At 39.6% G+C, this 25,000-nt stretch overlaps 1 protein-coding gene across 3 annotated transcripts in view; it reads left to right on the top strand.

Annotated features, from left to right (window-relative positions):
- The window catches only part of l1cama (L1 cell adhesion molecule, paralog a), a 54,677-nt gene that overhangs the window by 2,803 nt on the left and 26,874 nt on the right, over positions 1–25,000 (top strand). For all 3 annotated transcript variants that reach the window (XM_060893922.1, XM_060893921.1, XM_060893920.1), the window contains exon 2: positions 23,900–24,285. In XM_060893922.1, coding sequence (XP_060749905.1) covers positions 24,150–24,285 — 136 coding nt within the window. In that variant the 5' untranslated portion in view covers positions 23,900–24,149. The remainder of the gene's footprint in view (positions 1–23,899; positions 24,286–25,000) is intronic.

Here is a 25,000-nt window from a genome sequence, read left to right as displayed (position 1 = left end):
CAAAAGCCATGAAAATGAAACCAATCCATCAAGAACGTCCATAACGCAGGAAGTCTTAAATACCCGGGCCAAATATGCAAATTAAATTAATTGAATTGACGTCCATTTCGAATCTGTCACAGTGTCCAGATTCACTGAAAGCTAAAAGAGCAATTTGGCTGCGAATCAAAATGAGTCAGTTTTCTAAACCTCACTGTAACTCAGGTCCAAGAGACTTTTTCTGTAGACTGATAAACACTTCGTCTGTGCTGAGTTCTCACTTTTATTTTTTTCCCGTGATCTCAGAAGTGCTGAGCTGCTAGGAACGCTGGAACAGTAAGACCCCTGGAAGGACAATAACTTTCCTTAATTAAGGAATCGTGCAAGCGGCGAATGAAAGCATGAGGTTTTAGAGATCTACAGGAAAAAAGTCAAGAAATCCTTGCGTTTATCTCCTGTGTGGTTTAATTTCCATGACTCCCATTTCCTTCCTGCACTGACTGAAATTAAATGATCTCTTTGTTCACTAAGGGCACAGTGAGTCATCCTTGTCTTCTATCTCACTATCACTCCTGTCCTTTGAATGGAGCGTTACTGGCTAAATGCTGGAATAAACTTAGCCTGAATCCCTCTGATGAACTGGAGTATTGTCGTGTAATAACTGGTCTATTGAGAAGCAGTGTGTCATTATTCTTTGCTGTAATAGATCACAAATTTCCCCAGCTATAAATAGAACAGTGCACATATTTTTGAAGCAGATATTTGAACCATGATTTTCACCACAGAGCTAATGGATTCTCAGTCGTTTGTTCTGATTGTGTTAGGAGGTGTTGATTAATTTCTTCTGTAATTCAAATCACTTCTAATGGTTTTGTTCAGAAAGATGGTGTATCACAGACATTTTACTGGATCAAAACATATATTTAAAAAATGCTAAGCAAACTTATTTTAAATTTATGGAAAGATTCCCCAGTGTCTTCGGGCCAGCGGTGGTTTAAGCGGTTAAGGCTTGGGTTGTTGATTGGATGATCAGGGTTAAAGCCCCAGCACTGCAAAGCTGACACTGTTGGGCCCTTAAGTAAGGCCCTTAACCCTCCTTGCTCCAGGGGCGTTGTATCATGGCTGACCCTATGCTCTGTCCTGAACCTCAAAATTTAGGATATGCAAAGAAAAGTATTTCACTGTGCAGTAATGTATATGTGACAAAATAAAGGCTTCTATTCTATTCTGACATTTAGAGGTAAAAGACATTTAGAGATTTTCCCACCATGGGAAAATCTCCTTACTGGAAGGAGTTTTATTTTATGGTGTTTCTGTAATGTAAACATCTGGATTCTTATTAACTTCACGAGGGAATGGATTTCTACCTTTCTAGCAGCTATAATGGGAATGATAACAGAATCTGACTTTTTGCTCAGACAAAAACACTCTTACTTTCACTGTTCCAGGAAAATGCATCCAGCTACATAACATCTGTCCCATATATAGCACTATATAGAGCTATATGAAACTTTGATATACAAATATCTGGTCTGTTGCAGAAATCAAGACTGTTGTTACTTTGTGCTAGCTAGCGGCATGGATGCTAGCTAGCAAGGCAAAGCTCCTGTGAGATCTTCACAGCTGGTCAATTTTAGGATATTAATTGGTTTCAGAACAATGACTCATCATGTTTTGTGCATATGTGTACACGACAAATTGATTCCCAAAAAAAGAAAAGATCCAGAAGTGAACAGCTGTTGGGTTTGGGTTTGTGTTCTACTTTATTTTCTGAAAATAACATGCTTCATGTTTTGCTGTATTTCTTTCTCACTTTCAGATTTCCTTTTTGTTCTGCTCTTTTTAACCTTATCTCTGTTTCTGTCCTTATTGACAGACACGTTATAGCCTCATGTAGAGTAACCGTTTTGAATGATATCGTTAATAATTCAGTGATACACAACTGATGAGCTCTAAAGACATTGTACTGTGAACAACAACTAACCTCAGAGCTCATCTATGGAAAATTGGTTCCAAAAAAGCAGTTCCCTTTTTGAGTCCACTTTTGGACACCGATATAACTGTGCATGTTCGCAGCTAGTACTCTTTCAGGATAGGACTGAGTGTGGTTCATTTATACAGGTATATAAAAACACCAAACACACTTTGGGTTAAAACTCAGGACCCGAAATGTAATTCAAAATCAAATTCAAATCAAATTAAATTTTATTTGTCACATACACATACAGTACATACAGAGTACGACATGCAGTGAAATGCTTTTTGCATCTGTCCGGTATTCAAACATAAGGAATGCAATTTGGGATAAAAATATAACCAAAAGGAAAAGGATATTAAAAAAAAAAAACTAAATAAAATCTAAAAATATGAAAAAATAAGTGAAAAATAGGTGGCTTCGTGGTTAGCACGTTCGCCTCACACCTCCAGGGTCGGGGTTCGATTCCCGCCTCCGCCTTGTGTGTGTGGAGTTTGCATGTTCTCCCCGTGCCTCGGGGGTTTCCTCCGGGTACTCCGGTTTCCTCCCCCGGTCCAATGACATGCATGGTAGGTTGATTGGCATCTCTGGAAAATTGTCCCTAGTGTGTGAGTGCGTGAGTGAATGAGGGTGTGTGTGTGCCCTGCGATGGCTTGGCACTCCGTCCAGGGTGCATCCTGCCTTGATGCCCGATGACGCCTGAGATAGGCACAGGCTCCCCGTGACCCGAGGTAATTCGGATAGGCGGTGGAAGATGAACGAATGAAGTGAAAAATAATGTATATACATAAATATACATAAATGCGTATGGTTTTTAATTATTGCAGTATAGTGCAGTATAGTGCAGTATGGTGTGTATAAAGTGTATAAAGTGTATAAGTAGTGTAGAAGTGTTTAACATTTCATTATTTATTACAAGGAATAACCTGGTTCATGCTGGACACCTAGCATTAGTGGTAGCTCTGTTATCTTTTACTAGAATGCTAACAAATTCAAATCCATTAATAATACCGTATTGTACTGTGATAAATTTGGATTTGTTTGACTCACAAATATCTGGTCTGTTGCAGAAATCAAGACTGTTGTTACTTTATGCTAGGTAGTGGCATGGATGCTAGCTAGCAAGGCAAAGCTGCTCTGAAATCTTCACAGCTGGTCAATTTTAGGATTTCAATAATTCAAATCTATCAATAATACTAAATCCAATGATACATTTGGATTTGTTTTTGAAGCCTGTTTGTTCATGTGCAGGAGCTAGTACACTGCCCACTGACGAACTGAATCTTGAATCACGTGTATAATACAATCTTAATACAAAATAGAAAAACTTACTCTAACTATGTATGGCACATATGTATTTTGACATATTTCTATATCAAATTTTAATTGATTGATTGATTGTTAATCATTGTTTATGTGATACAGATGTTTCTGTGGTTCCTCTGTTAAGTCCCGAACTTAATGTTCGAAATCAGCTTGCCTTGGCCCGGAGAGTAACATCACTATACGACTGGCAGGAAGGGTGTGTGCTGTGTTACAGGATTGGCTGGTTGACTACACACACCTTAGGAAAAGTGTGTATGGAAGTGTGGTACCTGGTGCCCCGAGTGATATATTCATTACAGCTGGATTAGGAGGAGCGTGGGAGGAGATCAGCATGCTAGCTGGCAGTAATCCCTATACACACAGCTAATTTAATCTTACCTACTGCGCATTTCCAATTTTTCCAATGCAACCCACCAACCGGAGCGCCGGAGCATCTCTCGGCAGGGCTCGGGGAAGTAGGGCCGTGCCAGAATGGAAGGAGAAGAGTTTGAGGAGGGCTTTCTCATTCCCAAGCATCACAGCACGGGGTCTGGGGAAATCAGGAAGCTCCTTATGGTGTGCGAGAGAAGAATTCACACGCTCAAGCTGTCATTTTCAAATACGTCTAAATCTATAATACATTAATTCTTTTGGTGTTGGCACACAAGTCATAGCGAAAAAATGAACTGATCTCATATGCCCAAGCTTTCACATCTTGTGCTGTGGATATTTGCATAACAGTTGTGCATTGCTACAAAAAAAGGTTATGTAATGCTAAAATATTCACAAACTCCTGCAGATTTCTTCTAAGCGGTGCTATCACAATTCAGGGCAACTTTCTGAACATTTTCTCCATGGTTTTAAGTATTTCTGCATATTTTTGTGTGCGCTTTATTACTACACTTATTCATTTGAGCTTGTTCTTGTTATGCACATCATTTCCAAGTGTGCGAGGGAAACCAGGTTGAACCGAGCCCTGCGAGGAGCCTTGTCTGTTCTGCAGCAAAAAAAAAACAACCTTTTTTTTTTCAGCACTGTTGACAGGCTTGGCCAAAAAATACCAAAAAAAAAACAACTCTCTGCTTTACTTGAACACATCAGGGAATCCGCATGAGATAAACAACCACCTTACTGTATGTAGTAGGCAGGACAAGATGAAAGAGCGTTGAGGAAGAGATGGAGAAGAGGGAGTTGTGTTAAAAAAAAAAAGGCTACTGTGTACTGGTATCAACACAAGAGTGTGCTGAAATATGAGCGAGCCAGCTGGAGTGAAAGAACGAGAGAAACATGGATGAGAAAGACAACACTAATAAGCCTAACGAGGTGACTGTGCAGTTAAGCAAGCGAATGACCCGAGGCATAAGAGGCTGGCGGCGTTTCAAAAAGGAGCAGAGGACCGGGAGCACATTAAGTAAAGAATGAGAGCTCACTGTGAGGGGGCTGGGGAAATGATCTGAGAGAAAATGAGCTGAGGAAGAATGTAAGACATAGAAAAGGGCGAGGTTACAGTCAGGTTTTTGTGGCTCAGAAAGAAAAAAGTACGAAGCTGAAATGGTTGGAAAGGGAGAAACAGTGGATGATCGAGCCCATTTAGATGGATCTTTATTGTCATAAATTGCATTATGAAACACTTTTCTGAGAGTTTCTGGCACTGGGTATCATCTGACTTCATTGCTTGCTTACAGTTATACTGTAAGCAGGTAATATTTCCATGCCAAATGTTTCTTTTCTTTTTCTTTTTCTTCTTTCCTTATATAGTCTGTACATTTTTTCAGTTTTAATCTCTAGTTACCACATATGTGTGTACATACATACATATATAAAGCTGTTAGAGCAGCTGTCGGTGCCCCTAGACTTGAATTATTTGCAAACAAGTTTTTGATTCTTTTCTCAGGTCTGGAAAATGTGTTAATCATCATTCATGTATGTGTTTATGAAATGAACACATTTAGCACAGTGGCTTAGTGGTTCATGCTTCGGGGGTTTCCTCCAGCTTCCTCTCGTGGTCCAAAGTCAGCTGTTGTAGGCTCTAAATTGTCGATGTGTGTGAATGGGTATGTGTGAGATCCAAAGTGCATCTTACCCCTGGGATAGACTCCAGGTTCCCCTCGAATCTGTGTAGGATACGTGGATGGACAGAAAAGAGTAGGCAGTCCCAATAAACTCTTTCATTTTCTGAGATTTTCTTGTGCTTTCCATTAATACCAGGGGCAAAGTTGTTGGAGTCATTATTTCAACAGGTTTTACAGATATACAAGGTGACCAAAAAGTCCAAGACCAATGGAAATACACTGAGTAAAATCTTCAAAAGCATGATACAGTGGCTGAGAAAATTCACAGAGCATAAGGAGAAACCTATGACGTAAAACATATGATGTAAACAATATATTATTATAATATTATAATATATTAAGTATAAATAGTTTTAACCTCATTGTTTTCTGGCTGTACGGACAGGCTGTAGATAGCAGCATTGAGTTTTGCCCTTAAGATTAATCATACCATCATCTTTTGCAAGCACTTGATCCTGATCAGGTTGGTGGAGGATCTGGAGTCCATCGCAGGAACACCTCACACATTTTAGTCAACTGCAAGGCATCTCACACACACACACACACACACACACACACACACACACACACACACACACACACACACACACTATCTTACCAAGGGCCCATTTTAAAGTCACCAGTACACTATCAGTATCTGAGGTTTTTGATCAGTTTGAGGTAAAGTGCCGGAGAACCAGAAGGGAACTTCAGTTGGACAAATGGAAAGCATTGAAGAATTCCAAACACTTGCTATGCTGGGCTTTGTGACCAACCCCAGAAACTTGGATCTGTAACATTCCACATATGACACATATCACGTATTGTGATGATTTATTCAATTATCGTGATTGTCACAGACAACACAAGTGTTGATGCCTCCTGCTATTTAAATGTCAGGAATAAAGATGACAAATGATGAGTAGCTGTGCTTAGTCACACAACACACACACTCATCATGAGAGCACATACAAGCCTCCTGGTGTTTCTAGAATAGTCCTTATCCTCGCTGCTGCTGACAGGCTAATTAAAGTGTGCATCATTTCAGCATGAAAACAACATCTTACAGGACATTCACAATATTTACACTGGGTAAAGAGAGAGTACTTTCCTCCAGGCTTACAAGACATGGAGAGGACTCGCACTTGTTCGTGTAAACACATTCTTCTTTCCTACTCTCTTCTGGCTGAGATCTCTTATTTTGCCTAACACACAGTTGGTGAGTTTCTTCCCGCAGGGAAGTCGCAGTGGAAGCACCTGTCGGCTTTATTTATAGGGATTATGTATGCTATGTTTCTCCGGCTCTCATGTGAAAAGGAACTACAATGAAGTGTTAATTCCTCTAACAATAGCGTTATTATAACTGTTTCTAACACACATGTAGTCTGTCTCTCACGAAAAGCCGCTTCTACTGCAGTTTCACAGATGCTCTACACGGTGCTGGGGTTTTTTTTTGCTCCTTCCTTGCTCAAATAAACATATTATCAGAAATCCATTACCGTGTAATAATATCACCATATCAGCAATTTGATCTCTGGTCATTTTGTTAATGAGGAGCTTGTAGAAGGCTTTTTAAACTCATTTAAAGGAGAGCAGCTTGGCTGTGTGAAGGACACATTGAACTGTCATGTCTGACCTGGAATAAATTACAGATGTCATCTTGATGTCATAATTGCTTTTGGGAGTGGTCAGTCTGCAGTTTTACTTCGATCTCACCCATCTGTTTGGGTGTTTAGTTTGACTGTCCATGCACAATAATGTATATTGACCTATATTGTATTTGTAGCATTTCAGCTCCCTGCATTAGCAATACAGGGTCAATACAGTTTCTATCGGTTCCCTCTCTCTCACTTCTATCGTCTTCTCTCTGGTTGCTCCCGTGTGTGTGCTTTGCCCCAGCAAAGCCACGACTCGCCGCCATCTCCCGTTGTCATTTCTCATCAGTTTGGAGAGCGAGACAGACAGACAGAAAGGAGATGGGGAGTGCTGACCCAAGCTGGGTCGTCTTCAGGAGGTAGAATTTAGAAAAGGCAAGCACAAAAGAAGGACTGAGAAAGACCGGACAGAATGTCCTCACATTAACACTGTAAAGAAATAGAGAGGGAACATCTTTTGTAAAGCTTCTCTGCTTGTGTGTGAGGTTTTCTTCTCTGGAAAGGTACAGTATATGTAGGACAAGGACAAAAGGTTGCATGGCAGTTTGACGCGTCGCTCCCCATGTGGCCACCAGGATGATTTTTCACTGCGAATGATCTGCTTTCATTTTTTCAGTAAATTGCTTAGGTTTTATGGCAGCTATAAAGGTGTATGATGTGGTTTAGATGTGCTTTTTGTTATAACTTCCAGCCGGTATCGATAAAAGCAAGATTAGCTGAGATTAAAATGCTCCTATTGGTCTCGTTTACATGTTGGATTTCCGCACAAAATTAACTTTAGAAAGTCTGGAGCCTTTATGTTTTTCTGAACAGTGGGAGGTTCAAGGGCTTTTGTATTACCTTATGTCAGGAAGATGATATGGAATGACACCATCTGTGCAGCTTTGTATACCAAAGGAATAAAGCATGATGGAGCGTATTGTTATTGGGATGAAGTCGCGTCATTGTCCGAAAGTTGATTATTTTCCTATAACAGTAATATTACCATAATAATTTATTGCAGTCAGATCACTGTCTGAGCTGCTATTATAGAAATGTAATCACCAGTAATACCGTCTGAGCATTCAGCAGTGCTATGGAATAAGATTGAGTAGAAAGTACATTTACATTTCCAGCATTTTGCAGATGCACTTATCCAGAGCGACTTACATTTTCATCGCAAAGTATATATTCTTGCATGACAAACTTTAAATGGACAATAACATATTTCAGTCTAGTTGGCTTGTTGATGGCTTAAGAATAATTCTGTATGTTAAATACAATCTATCTACTATTTAATATATGCTATTTTGCTGATGTAAGCTATTTGACTGTTCCATCACTTTGTACATCATTACTGGCCAATTTATGCAGAGGAGGACAGCATGTAAGAATGAAGAATGTCTCCCATCTACTCTGTGAAATTTTTATCTAATCTCGTAAGGGCTGTAAATAAGAAACCATACACCAGCCTAAATGACTTGTGTGGTAAAACCAAGACAATGAATACAGTGTACTGTAGGTGAGTGGGAAATCTCAGGAAGATAGAAGTATGGCTAATTAATTGTTAATGCAGCAAATAAAGGTTTTATATTAATATTCAAATTGTAAAAAAAAAAAAGGTTGTTGTGCTGTGGGGCTTCAAGAAGTGGGATGCATAAATAGAGGTCTAACCTCCATCTCCACAGGTGATGTTTTTGGTTCCTGCAAGAATTTTAGACAAGCTGCAAGTTTATAGGTAAGGTGACTATTTTACAATCTCAAACCTTACCTTCCTTAAAAGCTTCATGAGATTGCAGCTTAGATTTTTACGCTTGAGTGGAGAACAAGGGAAAATGGAGATGTTCCAGGGAGAACATAGCGACAGATGCAGAGCTAAAGAAGATGAAGTGGAGGATGGGGGAGGGGAATGGGAATGGGTGGAGCGGCATGCTGCTGGAGTCAGAGGGTTGTCATGGTGATTGGAGTGGAACAAGAAGAAGGCCGGTCAGTATCGACACCTTGCTTGGATCTGCACCATTGAGATGCGCGATGGAACAGTGACCTTCATCAGAGCACAGCTGAGAGTCTTGATGTGGAAAGAGTGAATTCCGCTGCTGAAAACGTCTCGCGTGATACCCGGGATGATGTCTGGCAGCGTACTGAACAATCCTGCTGCTTGACTGCAAAACACAAAACCATTTGAATGGCAGTCAAATCGCTCTCAACTGATGGGCTTGTTTGTATGCATGTGTGGGTGTGCTCATGTCTGTGGCTATGTGTGAGAGAACGAGCTGGAGGAGGAGGCAGGAATGCGGTTTAATACCCTGATGAGCAGATGATAATGAACGTGTGGGCAAGCGATAGCTCAGAAGGGATTGGATTCTCGTCCATCCGTCTATGCAAAGCCGGTGCTTTAACTCAGCGATGTACTTTCCTTTCCTGTACTCTCCCCCCAGAGGTACTTGAATCAATTATATCAAAAGCACTTAGAAGTAAGAAAGTTTTTAACAAGATTAATGGGACCAGTGAAAAAACAGGCATCTGGATGTAATAATCTCTGATATAATCTCAGCTACATCATTCCTTTTTGAGTGAATGTATCCAGAGAGAATTTAATACATTTAATAAAGAATGAAACATGACAGAAGGTGTTGTTTTAGGAACAAAACAAAACACTGAGGTCGTATGATGTGGCTCTCATAAACCATACACACATTGCGCTTTTATCCGTTTATAGTTACATACTGTAATTTTTATATTTTAAAGTTAATAAACTGTTGTCAAGATTTTTGTGGAAACTTACTCACTGTTACAAAGCTGAAACTGGAGACACTGGAGAAACTGAAATCTTCTTAAGGTTAACTTGAACATGTTTTAATTCACATTCGATTACGCAGTGCTCTCATACAAGTGCCTTTGAATGTCTTGTTACTATGGAAACAATAACGTATTAAAACAACGCATTGATATAAGCCTATGTTTTGAACTTAAGCTGGAATTATTGTCAAAGCAGCTTTTATAGAAAATGAATCAACACCTTCTGACCAATCAGATTTAAGATTGAGCAGCTTGGTATAAGCTCCAATTAGTCTAAAACATGGACCCCCCTATTAGGCATGATTGCTTTTGTACTCATTTGAAATTCACATCACGGTCGTGTTATTTACTTCTTGCTATGCCCCTTTTGACATCCACTTATCAGCAGCATGTTTTTTTTCTGATACAAATTCTGTGGCTGACTAAAGCAAGCATTGTCCTAGCCAATAAATTCACATTTCCATATGGAAGAAGATCGCTGGACTAGGTTCGGTTCATCAGGGATTGCGTCTCAAATATTTCCCCTGCACTCTGACTGTAAATGGACAGTGGACACAAGCCAGCATTTACACAACACTCTTCCAGCAAAGCTTAATCTGGATCATCATGAATTATCCAAACTGGTGGGGACTGATAGCTTGAGAGTGCTGGATGCAGTAATGGACCCAAGTAACTACATAAACTACTCAGTTTGCTCATGTTCCCAGTCTGTTGTGATACGCTGGCTTGTAAATTGGTTGATGGTGCAGCGTGTTAGTAATGTAAGATTAGAACGCTGAGGCGGGGTTGATGAGGGGGTGTGGTGAACATGTGTGTGTGGGGTTAGTCCCTGAGGATTTCCTGACCTTGCCTAGCATGTCAAGCAACCCTGTGACAGCTGGGCTCTCCTTAGCATAGCCCACTTATTACCAGACCCAGGGGAGCACTTATACCTTCACCTACACGCTTGTATGTAACAAAGCCTCATATTCACCCTGTGGAGAATCCCAGCGATGTGTTTTTTTTAATATGTTAAAAAAGCTTACTACTAATTACTCTATAGTAACTCCATAAATCATGCTTTAAATATAATATATTTTATTATATAATATATGTTTTGAGGAACAGTTAAAAAAAACTATTTTTATAATCCTGGAAAAATACCCCTTCAATTGATATTCGGTAAAAGATAACAATACAATATAATACAGAATTAAGGCTCTTTCTGTGACGCTAATTTTTTGATCGATTTCCGTTCTGCTCGAAAGGGTTAAAGAAAAACCTTGCACCCTTTTCAGTGGAACATTACGAGCCTATATTTATCTTCACTGCTTTGCATTTTCCCTTTTCAATTCAGCCGCCGGGCTTTTAACAGGGTTGAAAGACAGCCGTCGTGAAACACCGGTTTTATGTCCTTCAGATATTTCTGTGCTGGTTTGTTGTGTGTATATAGTGTTATCATCTTAAAAATCTACTCTTTATTTGTAATACTTGTCAAACTTTACAACAGCCCCAAAGCATCAAAGATCCACCAACATGGTTTACAATAAATATGAGGAGTGTTTTCATCCACTTTTATTCAACATGCATGTGAAAACGTATATTTCTTATATCCTAGTACTTGACACGTGCGATCAGCTCTCATCTGTCTCTTTTGTCCTAAGAGCTCTTTGTTTTTTTTCACCTCCCGGAAATCACGATGAACTGCAATACCATCTTAACCCTTGTATGGTGTTCGTATTTTTGTTACTCAGCCATTGTTCGTGGGTCTTCATTTTTATGGTTTTTAATTCAACAAAATCAAAAATTTTATGTTAAAATACTCTACAGATGTTTACTTCATCCCAATTAAAAGCATTATAAACAGCATATATGGTTAATTTTTGCCCTTTACCTTTATTACATCACATTTTTAATTAAAGTGCTACTCGTTTTTTGTTGTTTTTTAATAAAATGTAATAAAAAAAAAGAAAATCAAATTTAATCACATTATGAGTGGAAAAAAATCAACAAATTTACAAAGAAGCAAAGTTTTTCAAAACCATTGATGTTTATGAATATGGGTCCCAGGGTCCCAAACAACATACAAGGGTTAAATATGAGACCCACAACTTATTTACACCATAAATGGACATGAGCGGCACGTTGGCTACAACAGAGCTGTAAGAAACATTCAACCAATGTTGCACATCACATTCTATCACCACCTCTCATTTAATATTATTTTAATTCATTTTTTATTTTAAAAAAGGTTTAGATTTAGTTTATTTATATGTGCAATCTAGGAGAAGCAGTGGGGTTTTTATTTCACTGCAAGCTGCATGCTGTAATATAACTGTGCACATTGTGTGAGGATCCAAATATTCTGTACAGGTAGAAATATCACTTTAGTTATCATGCTACTATTAAAAAAAAATCATGATTATGTATGTTCTTAATGGTTCCAGTAGAATTTTTATTTATTTATTTAATTTTTTTTTAAATCTTTTATTTTTGTTGCATGTGTGTTGGCTGATGCTCCTCTGTATCTCAGATCTCAAAAGGCTTTCAGCTTCCTCTCCATTATCCTGATGCCTCGGATTCAGTGTCATAATCATTTGCAAATGATTTCATAATGGCTCGTATGATGGAAGCTTCTTCTGCTATACTTTGAAAACTGTTTAGTTCGAAAGGTTATTGACAGCCTTGTTATCTGTCCATCTGCATATGATTATTGTCACTATTTTCAAAATTTTCAGAATTCCGTCGTTGAGGTTATGAATATCTCATTTTATATATGTTTAGACTATTTTAGACTCAAGATCTTAAATAATTATTTAAAAATAAATATAATAAAATGTGTGGTTTTAATAATAATTAAAAAAAAAAGGTTAAATTAAACAATACTGTATCATTTAAAAAACATGACGAACTTGCTAACAATTTTGTATTAATATGCAAATTAATTTGCGGAATTAGTTTCCTAAAATATCGTATGCTTTCAACAGACTATGTAATGAAAACAGTAAGCCTACTCTAATTAGCTGTGTTTTTTCTTTTCAGAATAACTGATAACTGTGTTTAATAAGCTGCATCACAATACACTGAAATGTCTTTATCTCTGTAGATATGATGCTCACAGTACTCAAGCGTAGTGATGCTGATGGAAAGAAAAATGCCTAGAGGGCTGAAAGAAAGAGAAGGCTCAAAAAACTTTTTTTGCTAAATGAAATCATATGAAACAGCTCCTCGAATAGATTCAGAGGAATACAAGTGCGAGATCGACTGCCAGGTCTCTGAACAGCTTTACAAATCTCTCAGGCGTGTATCGCAACTCTGAGAGAGCAAAAAGTGCAAAACTGCACACTTAAGGTTGCTAGTGGTGAAAATATCAAATAACATTTAAAAAAATGAACCAAACAGTAACACATGAGAAGGTGGAAAGCTTTTTTTTCTGCTTGGCTTTTAATACTCTCATTTAAAGTAGATGGATTAGATATAAAGATTAATAATGAAACATTCTATACATGATTATTTAATCCACAGGAAGGAACGACACTGGAAAGTTTAACACAAGCTGGTGGAGACAGAACACATGAAGCTAGGAGTGTTTGGGGTTGTCTTAGTGTGTAATGGTAATAAACTGGTAATAAATTGGTAATAAACTGTTAGTTATGCGTCAGGCATTTGAATAGGCGCTTGTAGTTTAACAGCCAATTTGCATTTTTTTTTTTTTTTTTTTTTTTTTTTTAAAGTTTGGCATCTGAGCTGTTTGTTTGCATGAATGGTGAGAACCGTTTAACTTATTTAAATAGTTTTTATCAAATGTAATGCATAGGGTTTTTTTGTATTATTTAGATGTTAAAGTATGATACTGTATGTTTCATAAAAAGCTTAGGTGAACAAAGTATAACAAAATATCTCAAATGTAAGAGGAAAGAAAATCGTGTTAGCTGAGAATGGGATTGCTGTGGATGGAGCCGCCCGGAAACCGTCCCGCTTTCTTTGAACCATTGTTGCGTCAGTCAGCTGTATGCTCGGGTCTTCATCAGCGATCATTTAAAGACTTCAGCAGGAAGGAATTAGTGTTAAGTCTGTAATGAACTCTGAAATGACTCTGACTTGTTAGTTCCTCAGGAGCTCTCGGTTTCTTAATTCCACTCGACTATAAACTAGAAAAGACATTATTTGGATTGACATCATTTCCTGTAGATTGTCACCTAAATGAGGATGAGGTTCAGTTCTGAGACTGGTTTCTTCCTCATGTCATCTCAGGGAGTTTTTCCTCACCACCGTCACCTCAGTCTTGTTTATTAGGAATAAATATTAGAGATAAATACTAATTTAATTTTAAACTTTATGTTTTTTTATTCTGTTTCTATACTTCTGTAAAGCTGCTTTGAGACAATATGAATTGTTAAAAGTGCTGCATAAATAAATGAAATTGAATAGAATGGACTCTTCTTAGTGAGCTGTGCTGGGGTGCACTGAAAAGAGCTGGAAGTTCCATCATGATTGCAGATGTTGGAGTTCCAGGTGTTGAGTGTGTGTTGTGGAGGGTGGGGCTGTAGAGTCAGCATGATGGGGCTTGGAGTCCTTTACAACATAATTAACCATTTATGTGTTTTTTTTTTGTGTCTTCAGTGGTTAATATGTCATGTTCATTTAGGTCTTTAGAGTAGAGTGAAATTGTATAATTGGATGCTGTGTGTGTGATTAATAACTTGTGACCAGACCACAGTTCATGGATTTTACTGAATAAATAAATGAGATCATTAGATATATAAAGGACCCATTTAATGCCCTGAATTGTTCTTCGGTTCATCGCTCCAAGACTCCTACAACAGAGTTTCTCTTTCTCTGGGTTTTCCAGCTGAACCTTTTTAGGAAGCTAAATATCTATTGTAAGAAATAAAAAATGCGTTGTGTAAAAATAAGGCGATGATGTTGAAGATCTTAATGAAGAACAAGAAGTTTATTCCAGCATAGCAGTGACAAAATACACGAAGTACTTTGGGTTCATCGTAGTCAATGACAAGAACCCTGAGCAAATCCTGCTCAAGCATTATATACAGTTTTCCGCTTTGGTAATTTAAATGAAGTTCCGCTTTGAATGTGTGTTGAGTGTAAGAACTGAATGTTTCCCAAATGGCTGGGCTACACCTTGTTGTCTAGCTGATTGTCTTTAAATGTTAATCATGGTCACGTACACCTTGTCTTGGTATTGTTACAATTGTTATCAACCAAGTGGTCACTTTAAATGTTAATCGCAGTCACTTAGACCCTTTGTTCCTGGTGATGCTTAATGTCCTGCTGCTGTTCCCATATTTATAATTGAATCAAGTTTATACGTTTAGAGTCCTCAACGTATTACCTTATGATACTTAAACCTTTTTAGGAATGAGCTTTTTTAGATGTGTACCTTGGAGTGGAATTTGGGTGCAATTTCTGTAATTTCTTACACTATCCTTAACAATCCAACCTTTTTTTCCCTGATACTGTAATTTATGCTGATTTGTATCGAATGGCCTTTCCCAGTGCTGGAGTATTGATCACTGGGTTTTGCCTTTGTCCACATGTTGAAGAACAAAAACATAAATATGGTCAGTAGATGCAAAAAGAAAAAAATAAATCATGCACAGTGTTATTATCTTTTTCAGATAATTCCGATAAAATCGTTTTGATTATAGCTACATTTCCCGTTGTGATAGATTTATTGTTGTTGTTTATATTTCTATATTTTCGTAGCTGAAATCATCGACGTTCATTACTTGTGAATCTGACGATTTTCACAGTGACTCTGCACCTGCTGACGATCTGTTTTGGGCTGTCACGGTATGACAGGCTTTTATTTTTGAGCATTTTTTGAGCAGTGTCACTTGGATTTCAACATCCTCAACTTTCTGTTCTAAGATTCTGCTTTAACTCAGAAACACAGCATTGAATCAGTTTCAAAGAAAGAAATTTTTAAATCTGGAAAACAGCTAGATTGAAAGCCCTTTGTGTTCGCTCCTCCGTTCTCTCTAGAGTATTTCTTTTTCCAGCAGACACAAAGTGTAGTCGAGTCATACAGCAGCACGAGTTCACTGCCTGCTTGGCTTTGTTACACTCTGGGGTTTGTGTGTACGGGTCAGATACACGATCATCGCTCCTCTGGAGTGCATCTTAATCATGTCTGAATCATACCCAAATCTCTTATAGATCATTTCTTTCTTGTTGTCTCTTCGATCAGCCTCTGCTGAGAACATCTATTCCCTCTACACTCTCGTTTTAATGAGATAGAGCCTTCAATTATTTACCATTTCTTTTATTCTCTACATCATTTATTAAAGCCTGAGGCAAAAACTCAGAAAATAAAAAATGTTTCAATGCCAGATAGACAGACAGAAAGGGATACAGACAGACAGGGAAGAAAGACAGACATACAGATATACAGTACAGGAAGGACAGTCAGGTAACAGACATACAGACAGGCAGGAAGGACAGACAAGTAACAGACATACAGACAGGTAACAGACAGACAGGAAAGACAGACAAGTAGGCAGACTGACAGGAGTGTATTTAAAGTTTGCAATGTGAAATTTATTTTATCAGCTCTCTGTATTTGTATCTGTGTTTGCGTGTGTGTGTGTGTGCATGTTTGCAAGCCGTGTATCTGACCATGTATCTGCCATGTGTCAGTGTCTTGTGTATGAATAACTGAATCTATGTGCGGGGGCTGTGGAGACCCTGTAGTCATGGAAACCTGGATGAATCGAGTGGGCAAACCCCCCTTTGGCAGTCTTATATATTTTATCAGCTTTTATCCATTCTGATAATAGTTCTCTCATCCAGAGAGGAAGACAGAGGCTGTAGAAAAGATGATATTATTAGATAGAAGGAGAAAGAGGATGAGGAAGAGAATGAGGATGAGGTAAGGGAGAAAGAGTTTAGAGGCAGGGGAATGATGACTGCAGCTGTTTCATTTCTGTGTGTATGGTTTTTCTCATTACGCCTGTGTACCTCTGTGTGTGCATGTGTGTAAGTGCAGGTCAGATCTCAGGTGGGTTAAAGATGCTCTGTGTCTTCCAGAGCTGTCTGGCCACATTACAGGCCTTTAGGAAGACATGGACAGAGCGAGTGCTGGGATGTCCAGTCAATAATACAGCAAAAAAAAAAGTGCCTGTTGTCAGCACTGTGTCTATCTCGGCACATTTTATGACTTTCAAAAGCCGGATAGAGATAAATGGAGTGGAATGAGTGAATGAGTGAGTGAGAGAGAGAGAGAGAGAGAGAGAGAGAGAGCAATGTACCAGGGGGTTAAGAGCAAAAGCAGAGATCAACCAACTGATAAATATATATATATATATATATAAAGGGAAGTAGCCACTCACTCACTGACTGTATTGGATTGTGTGGCATCGTACAGTACACACACACACACACGCCCATATCACACAAACACACTTAAAAGGCAGTAACAGTGAGGCCATGATGTGCTATTGACTTTTTATCAGCCACAATAATTGCTCTTTTTCTCAAAATGGCTCCACTCAGTGAGATAAACTAAATGTTTATAGACCTAGTGTAATCCAGTACACTCTTATCCAGCAGTGCATTATGGAAAAGCATTATTTCACACGGATGCATTGTGCTCCTTGTCGACCTCATTATCACTGGGTTTAAAGTGCCACAGGCTCGTCGTATGCAGATAAGGATTTGCGGAAGACACCCAGACACTGACGGAGTGACAGAGAGACAGTGGCCAGGCTGGTAATATACGATGAAGGCGAGAAAATGAATTATGAGTCCTGGAGAATTCAGGGTAAACCACACTGACATGGAAGGACAGGCTATAAATAATTTATCCTGTAGGGGGGGTCTTTATGAATTACAAGCTACCCTTCACATTGGCAGGTCCATCTCATCTTCTTCTCCCATCTTCAATCAATTTCCTCTCCTTCTCTTCTTCCTCTACTCATTCACGCCTCTCTCACTCCTCTCTCTTTTTCGTTTCATTTCTCGCTCTCCCTATCCTCTCCTCATTGTGGTCTGTCTTTCTTTTCCTGGCAGACAGACAGACCCTTAGGGAGGTCTCAAGGGTCGAGGGCACGCTCGTATTCATTTATCCCCCTTCTCTCCTCCATTCTGACACACATCCTCACAGCTGGAGGTGATAAATAATTAAAGAGAAGGCACGGCAGGACAACGCCCGTGTATGTAAACACACTCCAAGTCTCATACACACTTTAATTCAGGGTTAAACTATCAGGCCATTTTTGATGCTGCTTACTTATTGAACTGAATGCAGGATGAAGTTTTTCGGGTTTAGACCCTTTTGGATGCTTAATGTGAAAGAACAGAATCTTTTTAAGTGGTTGCTCAGCTGGACAGCTTCAGAAAATGAGGTAATTATGAAAAACGATTGCAATTTGATGGCGTTGCGTGATAAGGAGCGAGTGACGTTTGGAATCCACAGGGGCGTCTCCTGTTGCTGTTTCCCTGACAAGATGTCATTAAAATGCAGCATTGAAAGCCTGCCGTGTCTCTCCGAGCCTTCCGTGCTTTCCTGCATACAATTTGCTCATCCTATGTGCTCGTAAATGCTAATTTATGATTTTGTTCGAACAGGGGGAGGGTGCTAAATGTAGACTTTTGCGACGTAGGCTACATTAGTGGTGTTACAAATTAAGCTATGTGTATATGATTCCCTTTATAATTGATAACTGAGCAATTTATTTACCATTTCCATGCATCACTGTGCAAAGATAATTAAATATGTTTTGTGTTGGCAGACGCTCAGTACCGTCTGACTAGTGTAAACCTCTTGTTTCTTAAGGAGGCAGCAGATTCCCGTTCTACGGTTTATTATTCCATGTTCGACACACCATAGAGCTCAGGGTGGTCTGTGGAGTCACACAGCTGGTGGGGAAAAGCTTCTGCTTGCCCTCTGACCGAGCTAATGAGGCAGGTAACCGGCTTTAGATGCTATCACTGTATCTGTGGAGCGCTAAAGCCCTGCTCACCGTCTCCATCTCCATTATCCACACAGTTACATGGTAAAGCCAGTGCAGACAGCTTATCTATACCTGGCTCTAAGCGCTGTCTATGTTATTTGAGTGAGGAATGCCTGCTGGATGCAATTATCAGGCTACACATTTTATTGTGTGTTTTAGCTGTGATCTAAATGCATCAAGTATAAAGCAATGGAATGGAATGACATCAAAACTCTGAATAAACCCCTTCTACTGTGTCCTCAGTCCTAATACCTGACAACATTGTGCACAGACCGTGACCAGGCCCTGAAACCGTATGACAGAGGAACCGACACACTTAGTCTGACTAGTCACTACCAATAATAGCATGTTTAGACCCTTTTATAGAATAAGATTTCCAAGCAATTTAGTTGTCACAGCACCTCAATCAAGGAGTGCAGCTGCAGCCATAAGGATGAAGCCTCCTGCTGGGCAAAGTGGCTGATTGAGCAGAAGCTCCTGGTTGAACAGGAGTGTGTGTGAATGCCTTCAAATTCCTACTGAACATAGACAAACGATTAAGGCATAAATATAATTCACGATCAGTTAGAACTTTTCACAATAAAGGTTTGACAAATCATATCTTACATAAAAGATGTAATGATTATATTGATTTAATTCTACTAGGGGGCACGGTGGCTTAGTGGTTAGCACGTTCGCCTCACACCTCCAGGGTCGGGGTTCGATTCCCGCCTCCACCTTGTGTGTGTGGAGTTTGCATGTTCTCCCCGTGCCTTGGAGGTTTCCTCCAGGTACTCCGGTTTCCTCCCACGGTCCAAAGACATGCATGGTAGGTTGATTGGCATCTCTGGAAAATTGTCCCTAGTGTGTGATTGCGTGAGTGAATGAATGAGTGTGTGTGGCACTCCGTCCAGGGTGTATCCTGCCTTGATGCCCGATGACGCCTGAGATAGGCACAGGCTCCCCGTGACCCGAGGTAGTTCGGATAAGCGGTAGAAATGAGTGAGTGAGTGAGTGAGTGAGTGAGTGAGTGAGTGAGTGAGTGAGTGAGTGAGTGAGTGAGTGAGTGAGTGAGTGAGTGAGTGAGTGAGTGAGTGAGTGAGTGAGTGAGTGAGTGAGTGAGTGAGTGAGTGAGTGAGTGAGTGAGTGAGTGAGTGAAATTTTATTAGCTTTACAAGCAGTGATCTTACCTAATGTTATGTAGCTTGCCAGCATTAATTAATGCTAAATAGCTATCAAGTGGAACATCTCCACAGCCCCCAGTTTGTTCCTGAACTCAGGTTGCTGGCTGTGTAGTGTTTCACATCTACTCCCTGTGCTTACATAAGATTCTTCAAACCTTAAAAAAAGCATGTTAATGGGTGACATATCTACTCTAAATGAAGATGAATGAGTAATACAAATCAGGCAAACTTCTACTGTCTTTGATCAGGCCTGCATGGGTAGTATGTGGTGCTTTGAAGGATCCTGCTTTCTCAGTCAGCCCCATGTTCTAAGAAAAAGCTACAGATAATATTTCAACGTGTAGCCTAACCTAGCCGACTACTGGAGCATGTTCTATAAATTTAATCTTATCTTATCTGCTTTGCTGACATTTCACTGCTGCTGATATTTTACTGGTTTGTGTTCAGTCTTAACTTGGTCTACATAATTAAACCAGTCACACTGATTCGGCTGCTTGCTGAGGAATAAGAATCCGGTAGATTTTGACACGTTAGGTTTTGGCGAATCGACACCGCAGGAAACCTGACACTTTTATGGGCTGCTATTTCTCTCATTAATCCCTCCACTATCATCTCAAGCTCTGACCCTCGGCTTCTGTGAGGATGTTGTGCTTGGTTTGGTTGCCCAGTTAGTGATGGCTTTTGATCATGCATTGCTGGGTGATGGACTGATTAGCGGGTGGGGAATCTGTTAATCTAGTCACAGTCTCACTGAACTGCTGATCTCACCTCTGATTCCAGCTGCTTGCTAAATATCCAACAGCAACTCGATTCATCCACTGTTAGTGGCTTGGCCAGGCAGTAATTGGCTGCTGAAACCCTGGTGTGACCAATAGTCTGATCAGGCCATATTCGTAACTGAAAGCCGGCTCAGAGCTAGAAGATAGATAGAAGACAGGAGGAGAATGGATGGGAGGTGACACTGATTGGGGAGAGACGTTGTGTGATTTAGGTGGGGAGGGGATTACTGTCTAAGCTGTCACCATCTCCCATCTCCACCACCCTCTCCACCTCCACCTCCACCTCCCCATCTCTCTCTCTCTCTCTCTCCCTTTTATTATGTTGGTCTCTCACCCGATGCTATTTCTCGAGGAGCTTTTAAAGCTCAAGGTTGATAAGAGCCGATGTGCTTAATGACCCGTCTAATCCAAGTCTTATTCTAACGTTATTTCTTTTCGACGTGACCTTCTTTAAGCGTTATTACATGGTCTGTTGTGCTTCACACTTGCAATCCAAACATTGTGTCAGTCCAAAAAAACAGCACTGAAATATTTATGGCCTATCAGTGTTCTGACCTGACGGGAACAGCTATCAAGAAATGGAAACTTGGGCCAAAAGGGAGGAAATGCATATCTTATTCCTAGCTGTCTGGAAATACCAGCTGCCTTAAAAAAGCGCACTTCTTTTTCACTCCTCCTCTCAACCTTCGTCTCTCTCCAAGGTCGCTGTTGCCTGGCACTTGGTGCTGCCAGGTTACAGCAGAGCCCAGCCTGTGCGTCCTGCTGTTCCAAGACCTGCAGCAAGCCAACCTCCCTCCTATTACGTCCTTTATTCTCTCACTGTCGTTATCGCTCTCACCTCTTTTTGTGCTACATGAATTTCATGAACACGTCCTCAGGGATCTCCCTTTGTGTGGGTCTGTGCTGAATGGGCTTATCTAAAGCCAGGAGCCTGAGCTCGATGAAATGTATTCATTTAGGCCGTGTGATGGTGATTGTATGCTCTGAGTTGGCAGATTTGGTTCCAGATGGAAAGCGTGAACTAATTTTGGATGGAGGCCATCACCCCTGCTTCACGAGTGATACCAGCACAAATAGACCCTTAGATCTTGATGGATAGATCTTCACACTCTCTCAAGGAAGCAAAACTTTACACACAAGACCCAGCTGCAGAGCTTCACTAGGAAATGCCCTCTTCTATTTTCACTCCTTCATGTCTCCTATTTCCAGCCGTGCATCAGTTATGGACAAATAAGTGTGAATAAGGGATTATTTGTCATTTCAAAGTTATTACATAATTGTCTAATTGCAGTTATTACTGTTAATCAACAGCTTTTTAAATCATATGTTTTCCTATAAATATACAGAGAGCCAGCAAAGTTTGCTTGACCACCACAAGCCATCACAGAAGCTTTGAAATGCCTTGCCATTGCATGGTTCTCCCAGTGTCTGGAACCTTACTGAAGTGATGAACACTCTTCCAAAATACGATTGGTGTGATGAAAGAGCTGATAAAGCATCGCTCCAAAATCCCCCATAGGGGTTCAGTGTGTTTGGGATCTGGTCCTCTAAAGGTCATAGCATACGATCATCATTGTAATGCTCATCAAACCCTGCAGTGATCCCTTGAATGAGGGTGGAGTCATTTTTGAATGTCCATCAGAATAAAAATATTTCATCATGAGATCAAGACAGGGGTTCAAGTGGAATATTTTCACTCCGGAGTCACTCATTTAATTCAGTGAATCTGTGTTCATAGCATCAGATTAGCTAATTATAATTACAAAGCCTACAAATTAGTACCATTTACAGGTAACACAGTTATCTTTTTTTTTGACACAGCTGAGCATTTGAAGGTTAAAGGACTTATTCAAGGGCCCAGCAGTGGCAACTTGGTAGGCCCAGGGTTTAAAGTGACAGCCATCGGATTGATAGTCCACCACCGTAACTACCAGGCTTTGTATCCAGGGTGTACCCTGCTTCATGCCCCCTGTGTCCTGGGATAGTCTCCAGTTTCTGAGTGACCCAGCAGGATAAGCAGCAAAGAGAATGCATGTATGGATGACTCAGGTCAACAACCCTAAACTTTACTCCCCACACATGTAATCTTAGGATTGGATTATTTATAAACAGTTTAACAGGACTCTGTCATCGTAAAAAAGGATTTAGTTCGATAATTCACATCAGTTCATTTAAACACAGCCAGTGTTCTGGTTAAAGATGACTCATAATCAGCTATTAATTCCCGAGTTTGGTTCCCGCCGTGCCAGAACATTTTTCCGGACCGTTCTGACTTACTTTAACTGCTGGATCATTTTATCAGTTGAAAGAACATTATATTGATTCGCAGTGAGCCTTTAAATGGAAAACCAGTAAAGTAAATAAAATGCCCCCCACAGCCTAACAAAACCATTCTCTCTAATAATTCTCAGATTGTTTCTTGATATTATCAAATTGTCTTACTGTCTTATATTAAAAAATCTCCTAGCGGAAAACTGATCTATGAACAAATTCATGTGGATCTATAACTTGGCCATCGTTCATCGTTACAGTACATAGATAAAATGCAGACTTTTATGTTAATTGTTTATTTACATTTATTTCCTATGTATTTTATAGCATTTGTATTTTATTACAATGGCTATGTGTTTTGATTTCTTTTACTAGAAACATTTATTTTTTTGCTTTTAGTATAATAAAAGTGTCATAAATTAAACAGAATGGAAATGGAATCTTTCATATATTTAATTTGTTAAGTGTATGATTAAAGCCAGACGTTCATCATCGTGACAGGTATATGAATATGAATAACATGGATTTAATGAGGCTAATTTTGTGTTGTTTGCTCACTGCACTACATGCTAGTTTTAATTTGCGTTAATCTGATGAGCTGTTTAACAGGGATATGTTTTATAAAAGGAACTTTTCAGCCAGAAATAAAAAATTAAGCAACGCAATTAGGTTTTCATTGTTTGCTTCTTTTGTCTTGTTATTAGACTGACTAGTTTTGTCTGGCAGTCTCTTGAATGTAAAAAAACCCTTAATTATCACACTGGTTGTGATGTTTTTAATTAAATTGTACTAGAACTTCTTGGATGTTATTATACACCGATGTCTTGGCTGTTTTAACTCCATTTGCAGTAAAAAGATCTGTTTATATTTGTTTGTGTCTGTTCTTTTCTCCTGGACCACGTTGTTTTTCAGTTCTGGCACTCGTGGATTTCCTCCCTCCTTCTCCACCTCCATCACTCATCCCTTCATTCTGTCTCTCTTTTTTCCAGTTGGAAGACAGCAGGAGGCGTGGACCTTCAAAAGAGAGAGAGCGTGAGAGAGAAAGGGAGAAAAGGGGAAAGAAAAACAGAGCCGGTGAAGAAGAAGGACGCTGAGAGAAGCTGGGGAGATAAACTGCACTGGTGAAGCAGAAGGAGCACGGAGAGTGACGAGGTGTTGATTGTTGTGTGCTGTTTAGAGGTTATCCTCACAGCGTGTTTGAGCCTGGGAGCAGGTGCAGCTTTGATGGAACATTGAGCAATGCCTACCACGCTACTACAGCAGGCTGGCAGCAGGGGGCGCCACCTAAATCACCCGCTCCCACTCCTCTGTGCCCTTTTCCTTCTGGTGCTCGCTCCTATGCCAGGACACACTGCTATACATATTGCAGAAAACTGTGAGTAGGACATTTTTGTGTGTGTGTGTGTGTGTGTGTGTGTGTGTTCTGATTTGTAATATACTATACAATATGCCTTTATTATTTCTTCAGCAAAAATTAGCCCCGCCCCTAGACAAATTAGAACTGGTTTTCCTCCTGTTATCAGTTCTATACAACAAATAATTACAACATTTCAATGATGTCATTAAAACATGAAACCACGCACTTAAATGGTTTGAGTTTGTAGTACATGCAGAATCTTCAACAGAACCTCTAAACCTCACACTTTCTGTCCTGACCTGTTGTCATTGTCTATGATTGTCCCAAATATCACATGATTGTTTCTGTCACTGTTCTTTTCACAGTTCATTTTCAGGGCTGTTGTGTGTACTGTATCAGGTTCACAGAGGATCCATGTGCAGAGGCGCTTTAATACAAAAAAAAAAATAATGTGCCAAATAATACAAAGAAAATACAAAAGAAAATTACAATTGATTTTGGACTGGAATTAGAAGGTTGGAGGTTGTAGTGTCTGGTTTTAGTGTATGGGGTTGGTGTTAGCGTGTGCTTATTAAATACCAACTCTGCTTAACTCTGCTTTTCTTTTTTTCTTATTTGGTTACAAACCAAAACCACAGCCAACTGCTTTCCATCTCTTTTTTGTGTGTTTTTAATTCTTTGCCTCTATCACAATGCTACAGCTGTATTTGATCATATTAGATCAGATCAGATT

The sequence above is a fragment of the Tachysurus vachellii genome, chromosome 19 (genome assembly GCF_030014155.1).
Source record: "Tachysurus vachellii isolate PV-2020 chromosome 19, HZAU_Pvac_v1, whole genome shotgun sequence".
In the NCBI taxonomy this organism is placed as follows: Eukaryota; Metazoa; Chordata; class Actinopteri; order Siluriformes; family Bagridae; genus Tachysurus; species Tachysurus vachellii.
Note: the sequence above shows the minus strand (reverse complement) of the source record. Positions and strands in the feature narration are given on the sequence as shown.